Raw genomic sequence first — 12,592 nt, 5'->3', positions numbered from 1 at the left:
ACTACCTGTGATGAATAGGTTCCCAGTTCAGTGGATAACAGTGTTGCTATGGGAAAGAGCATTCAGAATTTTAACTTAGGGTATCACAATTCACCTCCCAGTTCATCTCCAAGATGATTTGTCTCATCTTGGTAACTCATTCATTCTTTTATGAAACATTTACTGAGTATTTTGTTTTTTCCTTTCTTTTTTCTTTTATTGTGCTGGTGAGGGAGTCTAGATTTGTTGAGGGGACAGGAGGAGGGAAAGTTAGTGTTGTGGGGCTGGGTCTCAGAAAATGAAAACAAAGATAAATAAAATAGCATCCCAGTGCTCTGGGAGTTAATGGCTACCTGCCTCAACTTTTGCTTTCTGTTTATATTGATCTATGATAATTTAAGAATTCCAACTTTAAGCTAATGATGTTGGAGCCTATGGTGAGAGATTTTTGAGTCCATATGCTGGAGAATGAGTGATGATTTCTTTCACAGAGTAGAAGACTAGAGATGAGACCATTCTTTATTCTTTTCCAGATTTCATTCTTTTGCTTCTCCTACTATTCATTAAATGACCTCCCCCCTTTTTTAAGGAACACCTTGATTTAAAATACCTTTTATGCTATTTTGTTATTTCTGTTCCAGGACCTCTATCAGGTATTTTTATTATTGTAGTTTTATACATTTTAACGTTAACTAGAGTGTTTGGTTTCATACCTCTTTTTTTAAAATAATTTTTTGATACATATTTTTTCTTCTGGATGATGCACTCCTACTTTCCAAATAAATTTCTTCATGATTTTGATTGGAATTTTAATTTATGAGTTAAGAGACTATTGAGACCTTCACAATACTAGATTTTTCTTAATTTAAGTGTAGGTTTTAATTTGTATTCCTCAGTAAAGTCTTACAGCTTTCTTCATACACATACTGTTTTTTAGTTTATTTATGGTTGTTACTAAAAATTTTGTAACTGGCTGTTGATGTTACTTTGGGAAATTTTTTGCTTATTTACTGAAAAAAAAATCTTAACTCATAATTCTAAAATGTTTTTGTTTTTTACAATATCATTTCCTCTAAAATGATGGTAATTTTGCCTCCTTCCTGATGTTAAAATTGTCTATTCTTCTTACCTAATTTTATCAACTAGCACTTTCAGAATGATGTTAACAGTTATGTTGATAGTGGACATCAATGCCTTGAGTCTGATTTTACTTTTAAATTTTGCTGGTATGTTGTCATTAAACAAGATATTGTCTAGTGATTTGAGAAGGTTTTTGAAAGTCCTAAGAGAGATTTTTTTTTCTAATGAAGACTAATTTCTTAACACTTTGGTGTCCCATACCAGACTTCTTTCGCTGACTCTGTTTCAACTTAGGATATATCATTTTTTCATGGGATAAAAATTGCTTATGTCATTTAACTAGTCACTTAACTAGTCTTTTCACTTTTATTCCTGTTCCTGTTCTCTGCATTGCTATACTCAGGTTCTTCCCCAAAAGAATTTTGATCATTTTGCTCTTATCCCAAGGAATTGTGTAGCATTGTAACATCATTCCAAGCTATGGAGTGAGAAGTCTAAACTTCTTGGGTTATCTATGATTTATGTTCCCTCTATGCCTTTCGAATCCTCACCTCTGTCAAAAACTGATGGCTTTGAGATCATACCCCACTTGCTGGCTAACATGTTAGCTTGTGTATCCTGGCAAAAGGCAGTAGTCTCCTGGGTTAGTTAGAGTCAAGAACAGTTTAGACTCATAGCAATAACAGTAGCTGCAGTATCATAATTTTTTTGTGGTGTTTCCCCAAGCCCCACTCTTGGCAGGTTGATGACAAGGACCAGGTGACACCGTATAAGCAGTCTGTTGAATTTCAGAACTCTGAATCTCAACCTGCTTGCTCCTTTCATTTGCGCTTTCCATTTCTGTCCTCATACTTCTTCTCTGTATCATCCTAATGTTGTTAAGACTCCATCTCAGACAGATGCTTTCTTCCATGTCCTCCATTGTAGACCTTGTCTTTATCAAGCTTGGTACCCCTTTCAATATGTTCTTCCTATCTCCAAATATTCTAGTGCACCTTCGTGGTTTGCACAGTAGCTTCAGTGTTTTCTTCTCTCTGCATAGCTTTTTTTTTTTTTTTTTTTTTCAATGTCTGATTGCTATTGTCTTCACTGCCATACTGTTATACTTTGCTATGGTCATTTCCTTGGTGTCTCTACAGAGAGGTTTTCTTTTTGTTGTTTGTTGGAGAAGGGTCGTGGGTTCTCACTCAGAAGCCTTTAGGGCAGTGTATTGGTTAGGAATGTATTCAGTTGCAAGGAATGGATAACCCAGCCCATAATGTGTATAATGGATAGAGATTTGTTTCCATTTTTTTTTTTTTTTTTTTTATGTAGAAAGTGGAGAGTTAGATAATTTCTGGTGTTGATTCTGTTTTTTAGCAACCCTCTCTTGTAAGCTTTTTCAATATGCTGTTATGTGTAATTCTCTTTTTTATATATATCTGCAATTCCAAATTGTAACCATTCTTTAAATTACAAGGTTTTTTATAGTCTTTTCTAACTCTCCAGGTAAAAATACAATTCCTTTATATGCTCATAGAATATAAAGCTAGAAAATGGGCCTTTATCCTAAGTTATCTATCTATCTATGTATTATCTTTCCTACTAGATTATAAATTCCATTTATTTAGTGTATCCTTTGTTACCTTCTGCAGAATGCCTTAAAGTAGACGTAGTTTACTTATTGAATGAATGAAAAAGAATGAATGAACCTTTCTTTAAGAAAACCCTGTCACTGGTGGTTGAAGTTCAGGGAAGAGATTTGTTGGCAGTGGTGTGGCTATGGAAGTATAAGTTTTAAGCAGATAATTTATAGGGATTAAACGTATATATTGCTGAAAGAAAAACTTTTATTGTGCAAACTAATTTCTGAATGCACAAATATTTCTTTAATGCTATCAAAATGTATTTTCACGTACTATCGAAACAGTCTATTAATAGTAGAAATAAAATGGAAACTTTTTTTCTTTCAGTGCTTAGATGAGTACGAAGATGATGAAGCAGGGCAGAAAGAGCGGAAACGAGAAGATGCAATTACACAACAGAACACTATGCAGAATGAAGCTGTAAACTTACTAGATCCAGGCAGTTCCTATCTGCTACAGGTGAGTATTTAAAAATACCAGGAAGTCACTATATATTTTAATGGCAATTTTTCAATTATGCCTCTTGAGTTGTATGTAGTAACATGTCTCCCATTGCTTTCTTTCCTCCTACTTACGCCTTCCTTACCACAAGTGGGTTCTGACATCACCTTAAACATGAACACTCTCTTCACTCTTTTCCGGCTTGGGCATCCTTTGACAGGCTGTTCTGTAGGGCCTCTCTTTACTCCTGCTGAGACTCGGAGAACTCATGTCGGATTGCTTCTCCATGGGGACTCTTCCTCAACTTGATTAGGTTTTGGCAACTCCAGGCCAGACTGCCACTCCATGTGGACATTCACTTCATCCTGCCTGGGCTCTGGCACAGAATACCCCATGCCAGGCTGCCTCTGAGATGGTAGACATTTTTTACCGTGCTAGAGCTCTCATCACCCTTTTCTGAACCACCCTCCTGAGAAGGTAAACTTCACATTCCACCTGGAACTCTGGCTACCCGTTTATGAGACTCCCTTTCCGACCTTGCCTCACGAATGAGGGCTTCCCTTCCCTGCTTTGTAGAAATCTTTCTCATTCTGCTCAGGCTCTGATTTCTTAGGTCAGACTGAGTGAGCTCTGCTATGTGGGCAGTCTCCTTAGTTTGCTCGGATGTGAATTCTCTATGCCAGGCAGCTCTTCTTTATGGCAGATTCTCGTATTCTGATACCCCGATCTGAGCCATTGTGTTTCCTCACGTTGCTCTGCGCTGCCTAATGGCTTTAGGACTTAATTGTTCAGGAAAGGAAGGGGAAGGATGAGTTTTTACTTTTAAAATCTTCATTAATTTGATAAAGCTCTTATTTTTCATTTTCTTATTTTATCAGTTACACATTAGAGAAATTTTATTCTGCAGTCATCTTCAGCAATATATCATACTAAATTATACATGCCAATATAGGTATTTTAAGTTAATCCTGAGGGTCAGTTAGCATGTTATGCCATAATTTTACTGAGGCTGGGGCTTTGTCGCTGGATTATTTGAGTAACATCACTATTACTTTACTGTATTCATCTGGGCTCGTATTTGTCTGATCTTATTTCACCTATGCTTTTATACTTGTTTATACGTTGGAAGTTCTGATCTGCCACTGCACCTGTAAAGACTGTTCATGGGGATTTCCTTATTGATCATTATAAGCTTGAATAAAGCAGAGTGTTTTATTTAAATTTACACAAAATAGTTTGTGCTTTGCCAACATTTTCTCAGTTCTACATAGATCTTTCCCCTTCCCTTTAGTGATAGAAACCATCCCATTGCAAGGAAGATTATTTCAGAAAAAGTATATTTGAGATCAGTTGTATAACAGACTTAAGGATTTTTAGGAGATCTAATTACATAGTCTTTGAAACTTTTAAGACCAGTACCAGTCTTAACAGTTGCACTTTTTACAAGCAGTTTCAGTGATACTAGTATAGCAGTCTCCCCTTATCAAAGGGAGTTCTGTTCCAAGACCTCCAATGGATGCCTGAAATATAGATAGTACTGAACGCTATTTATACTATGCACAGATTTGTTTTTCCTTCCTTATATTTCATGGATAGAAGATTTGTTCTTATCATAAATCTTAGCAACTTCAGGGTATGATTTTTCTTTCTTTCATTATTAAGTTGAGAATTTTTACCTTTTCACTTAAGGAAAGCACTTTATAGCTTCTCTTTGGCATATCAGAATTGCCAACATCACTGCTCTTGTACTTTGGGACAATTACTAAATAAAAGTTAATTGAACACAGTCACTGGGATACCACAACAGTTAGTTTGATAACCAGGGTGGCTCCCAAATGACTAATAGGTAGGGAGCATAGACACTGTGGATACGTTTTACAAAGGGATTAGGCCCTGAGCAAGATGGAGCAGGACAGCACCAAGTTTCATCATGCTAGTCAGGACAACTCACAATTTAAAGTTTATGAATTTTTTATATTTTGAGTTTTGCATTTAATATTTTAATTAAGTTGTAATTTAAATAATAATATAAATTTATTAAGTAAAATTATTAAATAATACAATGTTAAAAATTTAATTTTATTAATGCCCATGGTTTGACCATGGGTAACTGAAACTGTAGAAAGTGAAAACTTGGATAAAGGAAAAAGGACTACTGTATTTCTTCATTTTTTGTCCCTATTTAGTATGGAGTAGTAATTATTAAAGTACCAAAAAATTATATAGTTGTTTCTTTGCCTAGAAATTTTTGTGGCTACAGAAATATAGTTAAGATATCTAAGGTGACATTTATATTTGTGTGGAATTTTGTTCTAACATGTAAGAATGTTAAGCATTTTCCTCTTTAAAATTATTAGGGACTTCAGTGAACATAATGTCAGCTGCCTTCATCCATTTTGTCGCAGTGATCTCACTTAAATGTGGAATCCAAAACAGTCAAACTCATAGAAGTAGAGAGTAGAATGGTGGTTACCAGAGGCTAAGGTAGATGGAGAAAGGAGAAACACTGGCCAGTGGGTGCAAAGTTACAGTTAGATAGGAAGAATAATTTGTTTTATTGCACAGCAAGGTGATTATAGTTCATAATAATGTGTATTTCAAAATAGCTGAGTATTATAAATGTTCTCACCAGAAAGAAGTGATAAGGGCCTGGTGCAATGGCTCATGCCTGTAATCCCAGCACTCTGGGAGGCTGAAGTGGGTGGATCACTTGATGCCAGAAGTTCAAGACCAGCCTGGCCAACATGGCAAAACCCCGTCTCTACTAAAAATACGACAATTAGCTGAGCATGGTGGTGTTCACCTGTAATCCCAGCTACTCAGGAGGCTGAGGCACAAGAATTACTTGAACCTTGGAGGCGGAGGTTGCAGTGAGCTGAGATCACACCACTGCACTCCAGCCTGGGTGACAGAGCGAGACTGTGTCTCAAAAAAAAAAAAAAAAAGATGAGTATTTGAAGTAATCTGTATAGGCCGTTCTTTGCATTGCTATAAAGAGATACCTGAGATTGGGTAATTTATAAGAAAAAGAGGTTTAATTGCCTCACAGGTTCTACAGGCTGTACAAGCATGGCGCCAACATCTGCTCAGCTTCTCATGAGGCCCTCAGGGAACTACTCATGGCTGAAGGCAAAGTGGAAGCAGGCACATCACATGATAGGAGCAGGAGCAAGAGAGAGAGGGGGCAGGTCCCATACTCTTAACCAGATCTCATTGGTGCTAAACCATTCATGAGAAATCCAGTCCCATGATCCAGTCACCTCCCAACAGGCCCCACCTCCAACACTGGAGATTATATTTCAACATGAGATTTGGAGGGGATATCGAAAATATATCAGACGGACATGCTAATTACTGTAATTTGATCCTTCCATAATATATACATGTATTGAAATGAAAATATCACTTTGAACCTTATACATATATATAATTATTATTTGTCAATTAAAAATAAAACTAAAAAAATTATAAGGGACTCTTTCACTGCACCATATAGGTTAATTTTTTTCCTCTCTCTAACATTTCTAATTTAAGATACGCCCAGTTTTCTCTTTTTGGCCAGGATATAGAAATCACTTTAAACTCCACCTTTAATTGCCCATTTTTAACATGCATGAGAAGGCTACCGCCCCTCCCAGTCTCTAATCATACTGATATAATCTATCCAGTGTGGGAAACATTTTACTTTTAAAAGTTTTTTTGTTGTTGTTTTTTGAGATGAAGTCTGGAGTGCAGTGGCACGATCTCGGCTCACTGCAACCTCTGCCTCCTTGGTTCAAGTGATTCTCCTGTCTCAGCCTCCCAAGTAGCTGTGCTTACAGGCACTTGCCTCCACGCCCGGCTCATTGTTGCATTTTTAGTAGAGACAGGGTTTCACCATGTTGGCCAGGCTAGTTTTCAATTCCAGACCTTAGGTGATCTGCCCACATTGGCCTCCCAAAGTGCTGGGATTATAGGCTTGAGCCACTGCGCCCTGCCTAAAGTTTATACTTTGATTACAAGAATCGTTATAAAATAACACTTAGCTTCAAAATGTATAATCTCTAATAAAAGACCATATTCAAATCCACCAATAAGGAATAAACTTAAGTGTCATCTGTGTGCTTCAAAATCTTAACTATTGAAATACTAGCCATATACCAGAAATCAGTATAGCTTAAATTCTGATTATTTGTGTATCTCAGACTTGAGTATGGAATGACTGTAATGGCAAAAACCGCAATTACTTTTGCACCAACCTAGTATGTGGAAGTTCTAATTTTATCAACTGCATCAAGCTAGCAGTGTGGAAAATAAATACTGTGTAAAACTTACTTACTGAGGTATGTTTTAAGTGACTGTTTTTTTTTTTTTTTTTTAAAACCAAACAACTGTAGATAAATGTAGAAATCTGATATTTTTACATGACTTCTGGTTAGCCTACTTAACTCAAAACTTGTCTGATACTGACTTTTAAGTCATTTATAATTGGATCAAAGTGTGAAATTATTATAATGCCACTGCAATTTAGAGTTGCTGAAAATGCCCTCCATTTTACATTTCTGTTTTTGTTAAAATTCTACTCTACATATCTATTACTCTAAGTTTTACCATATTACAGAAAATGTCTATTTCAAGCCTCAGAAATAGTGTTTGTTGGCCTGGGCGTGGTGGCTCACTCCTGTAATCCCAGCACTTTGGGAGGCTGAGGTGAGTGGATCACAAGGTCAGGAGATTGAGACCATCCTGTGAATGGTGAAACCACGTAACTACTAAAAATACAAAAAATTAGCCAGGCGTGGTGGGGGGCGCCTGTAGTCCCAGCTACTCAGGAGGCTGAGGCAGGAGAATGGCGTGAACCCAGAAGGTGGAGCTTGCAGTGAGCCTAGATCACGCCACTGCACTCCAGCCTAGGCGACTGATTGAGACTCCATCTCAAAAAAAAAAAAAAAAATAGTGTTTGTTGTCAAGTTTTTCGTACCATTTCAGTTGATATACCAGTAACCCACAAATCAATAAATCTAGTAAGGGTTGTTCTCATTTAGCAATTTTGCTGACTCCATTTCAGTAAAAGGCAGTCTGGTCAATCAAGCTGATGTGGCATGTTCTGAGATATTTCAAATATAACCCAAATGAGAGAGATGTGAGAGAAGTGGTATGTGTTGTTTTAGAACTTTATTTTGGAGATTCTGGCATTTTTTTCTCATGCATGTGTAGATAGACATCATATGCCTTAGTTTAGTTCATACAGGGTAATATCAGGGAATTTAATAAAAGAAGCTGTTTGTAAAATGTTAATCCAAATACTGTTTGTGAAACTAGCAGGGGAAAAACTTTTTATTTTTTTTGAGATGTGATCTTGCTCTGTTGCACAGGCTGGAGTATAGTAGTGTGATCTCAGCTCACTGCCACCTGTGCCTCCCGAGTTCAAGCAGTCCACCCACTTCAGCCTCCCGAGTAGCTGGGACTGCAGGTGCATGCCATTTCACCCAGCTAATTTTTGTATTTTATGTGGAGACAGAGTTTTGCCATGTTGCTTAGGCTGGTTTTGACCTTCTGGGCTCAAGTGATCCACTCCCCTCGGCCTCCCAAAGTGCTAGGATTACAGGTATGAGCCACTGGGCCCAGCTGGGAAAAGTTCTGTATGAATCATTATCACTCACATTTAATAAGGTATACTTTGAGTGAGCATAAGCTTAATATTTCTTTCTACTTTATTTAAATAGCCATCTAAATAAGTAGGGGATCTGTTTTACACGTTTGGTACAAAAGTACAGATTAGTGGCTATCTGCTTAATCAAAAGTACAGATTAGTGGGTATCTGCTTAATGACAGGCAGATAAGAAACTCTTTCAAGTCTGCTTGCCAGGTTTTGTTGTTATCCTGCTGTAAGAACAACTGATGCTCAGGGATGGTTAAAGTGTCTTTGTATCAACTGTCAAGGCATGACTTCCCCAGCACTAAGCCTGTTTGTGGGGTCAAGCCCACATACGTAGTCACTCGAATATCTTGTCACCTCGTTATTTCCTGCAGCTGATTATTTCCCAAGTGGTACTTTTTTTGTAACTGTAGATTACCAAGGAAGTTATTTCCCTAAGTTGTCAGTATATATTTATTGCATACTAGGCGAACTGGGGTTTCGGGGGAGGAAGAAAGGAATTGCTGGTGGAGGGTCCCTATCTGCCAGACACTTACATTTTACTTAGAATATAAGATATATACATGAAAAATTGGGACAAAAATTATATTTAAGTAGTATAGGCTTCTGTAATGGGAATTTATTGACTTGGAATCATTAAGGCAGACTTACTCAAATTCCATGCAGAAAATTCAATTAAGATTTTTCCTTATCCCAGTTAGTTGTATGTTTGTTTTAGCTATCAAATTGAAATTGAAAGCCTATTTGGAAGGGACTGCTAATTTTACTCACTTACGTCATTTTATCTCCACAACAACCCAAAAAAATAGGCACTGTTATTCCATTTTAGAGATAAGTAGACACTGATAGAAGTTAAACCCATAGTCTCCTAGCTGCTGAGTAGCCTGTCTGCTTGGAAATTTGATCTGATCCCTCCTCTTAAATCATATGGTTTACTGTACTGGTTCCCCACATTGCTAGTCTTTTATCGCATCATGCAGTCAGTATTTACTCTTTTACTCTGGAATTGGTTATCTTATAAAGGTATTCTTTTACTTTAACTGGATGAGAACTTCTTTAATTGTAGAATTTCTCTTGGCAACTTAATGATTAATTAGGAAAAAGTTAACAATTTTTAAAGACATCATTTGATTTTGACCTGTTTTATTAAAGTGAAACTGCAGAAGTATTTGGAGAACCTAGACTGTCAAAAGATTGAACAGAGAAATGACTGCCTAGTTATTTGCAAGGTAACAATTTTTCTACCCCAATGTTAATGTTAACTTTAAGCAATCCTTTTTTTAGTAGCTTAGAAACAGCACAATATTAAAATGTACTTTTTCACTTTTCATTTTTAGCTGTATATATAGTCTTTAAAAATAGGAACTGATTACTATATGCATATGGTGAGTTGTAAGTTTTAGAAAAAATGATGGCATAAAAAAGACAAAGGGAGATATATAAAGACTGTAAGGCCGGGCGCGGTGGCTCACACTTGTAATCCCAACACTTTGGGAGGCCGAGGTGGGTGGATCACCTGAGGTCAGGAGTTTGAGACCAACCTGACCAACATGGAGAAACCCTGTCTCTACTAAAAATACAAAATTAGCCAGACGTGGTGGCACATGCCTGTAATCCCAGCTACTCAGGAGGCTGAAGCAGGAGAATCGCTTGAACCCGGAAGGCGGAGGTTGCAGTGAGCCAAGATTGCACCACTGCGCTCCTGCCTGGGCAACAAGAGCGAAACTCAAAAAAAAAAGAATATAATGGTGGTACTTTTTAATGCCCCTTGACTTTCAAAGGGATTTAAGCTGACTGGGTGATGAATGATGCCCCCAGCCTTGTCCATTTTCTGAGCTTTAAAAATACTTCTTTATTAAAAACATCATTTTAAAAAAGTGATTGATTTGGACTGAAAAATCAGATGTAGACTCCTGTTTTGTTTGACCAGCAATATGTGAATTTTTTAAAACAGTAATTGCTTCAAGTTAGTCTTTGAAAAATTAGATATTCTCGGCCGGCTGCGGTGGCTCACGCCTGTAATCCCAGCACTTTGGGAGGCCGAGGCAGGTGGATCACGAGGTCAGGAGATCGAGACCATCCTGGCAAACACGGTGAAACCCCGTCTCTATTAAAAAAAATACAAAAAATTAGCCTGGCGTGGTGGCCGGTGCCTGTAGTCCCAGGTACTCGGGAGGCTGAGGCAGAAGAATGGCATGAACCTGGGAGGCGGAGCTTGCAGTGAGCCAGGATCGCGCCACTGCACTCTAGCCTGGGCGACAGAGCAAGACTCCCTCTCAAAAAAAAAAATTAGATATTCCCTATCAACTATTTTATATAATCAGTAATTGTGTACATACATACTCAAACTGATACGTAATTATTTTTACTTTACAGGAGCCACCTAGAACAGTTTCAGGCAGATATAAAAGGTAAGAATCCTTATGACTTAAACATATTGGAGGCATGAATGTAATGTCGGTCTGACATTGACTTAACTAGAACTGTTTAAAGTAGCTTTTTGAAAAGTAAGGAACCTTACTTACTATTGTGCTCTTAAAAATAAATTACATTGTAAGCAGGAGTATAATGTCTGCCTGACCATGGCTTACTCTGACATGCCGCAGTCTTTGAAAACTCACCATGAATTTGCATGGGTTGATGAACTTTGCAAAATAAATGCCTTGAATTGCTATTTCTCACGTAAACATTGGAAATAAAAGTAGACCCATCTGTATTAGTTGGCTCGGAGTGCCATAACAAAATACCGTATACTGATGGCTTAAACAACAGAAATTTATTTTTTCATATTTCTGGAGGCCGCATGTCACGACCATTGTCAGGTTCTGGTGAGGACTCTCTTCCTGCCTTATAGGTAGCCACTTTCTCACTGTGTCCTCACACAGCAGAGAGAAAGAGAAAGGGAGGAAGAGGGAAAGTAAGCTTTTGAGGTCCCCTCTTTATAAAGGAACTAATCCCGTCATGAGGGTCTCATTCTTGTGACTTCATTTAAACCCAATTATGTCCCAAGGGCTCCATCTCATTGAAGGTTATGGCTTCAACATATGAATTTTGGGAGGACACAGATCGCATTGCACCACCTGTACACAATGAGTAATTCTACCAGAGAATGTGTTTGTGCGTGTTTATGTATAGGAAGAAAATCAGAATTGGGTACAAGTGGAGGTGTCTAGGATATTCACTTCCTTCTTCCCTGTTGAGTCCATAAATGTTGCAGAAGCATGTGGTCATACTTGTGCTAATAATCCTAAAATGATGAATCTTATTGAGTACTTACTGTGTCCAAAGTGCTTTACATAGAGTTCTTTCAATTCTCATGATTATCTTATAAGGCAGGAATAATATTTATTTCCATTTTATAGATGAGAGACGTGAGGTTAAATGAGTAGAATAATTTTTCTGGGGTTAAAAACCTAGTCAACAGTAAAATCGATTTGAACTCTGGCAACCTGACTCTGGAGCCCATATTTTTATGAACTATGTAAGACCACCTGCCTAGATTTGTACATGTAAAACTCTTATTTTCATCTATTTGTATGTTGGAATTTAAAATAATTAGGCTATAAATAAAACATTCGTTAACCAATACTCTATTTTTACACTGTTATATAAAAATAAAATTTAATTTTTGTCATGGGCTACGGTATTTATTAGCAATAGAAAGAGATGAGAAGGTCAAGATAGTCAGCAAGAGTGAGTAAGTCTGAAATAGTTTCTGGCACATGGGAAAACAATTAGTACGTTTACTACTGTTACTGCTTTTATTTTCATTTCTGGGTAATTTTGATGTAGGTATAATAAAACCTGTTGTTTGCCTTTTTTTTTTTTT

The 12,592-nt window shown here is 37.2% G+C and overlaps 1 protein-coding gene across 2 annotated transcripts in view; it reads left to right on the top strand.

The window, feature by feature from the left end:
- Window positions 1-12,592, top strand: part of PAWR (PRKC, apoptosis, WT1, regulator) — a 176,731-nt gene that overhangs the window by 137,420 nt on the left and 26,719 nt on the right. For both annotated transcript variants that reach the window (XM_011946961.1, XM_011946960.1), the window contains 2 exons: window positions 3,012-3,143; window positions 11,140-11,174. In XM_011946961.1, coding sequence (XP_011802351.1) covers window positions 3,012-3,143; window positions 11,140-11,174 — 167 coding nt within the window. The remainder of the gene's footprint in view (window positions 1-3,011; window positions 3,144-11,139; window positions 11,175-12,592) is intronic.

The sequence above is a fragment of the Colobus angolensis genome, unplaced genomic scaffold (assembly GCF_000951035.1).
Source record: "Colobus angolensis palliatus isolate OR3802 unplaced genomic scaffold, Cang.pa_1.0 Scaffold256, whole genome shotgun sequence".
Taxonomy (NCBI): domain Eukaryota; kingdom Metazoa; phylum Chordata; class Mammalia; order Primates; family Cercopithecidae; genus Colobus; species Colobus angolensis.
Note: the sequence above shows the minus strand (reverse complement) of the source record. Positions and strands in the feature narration are given on the sequence as shown.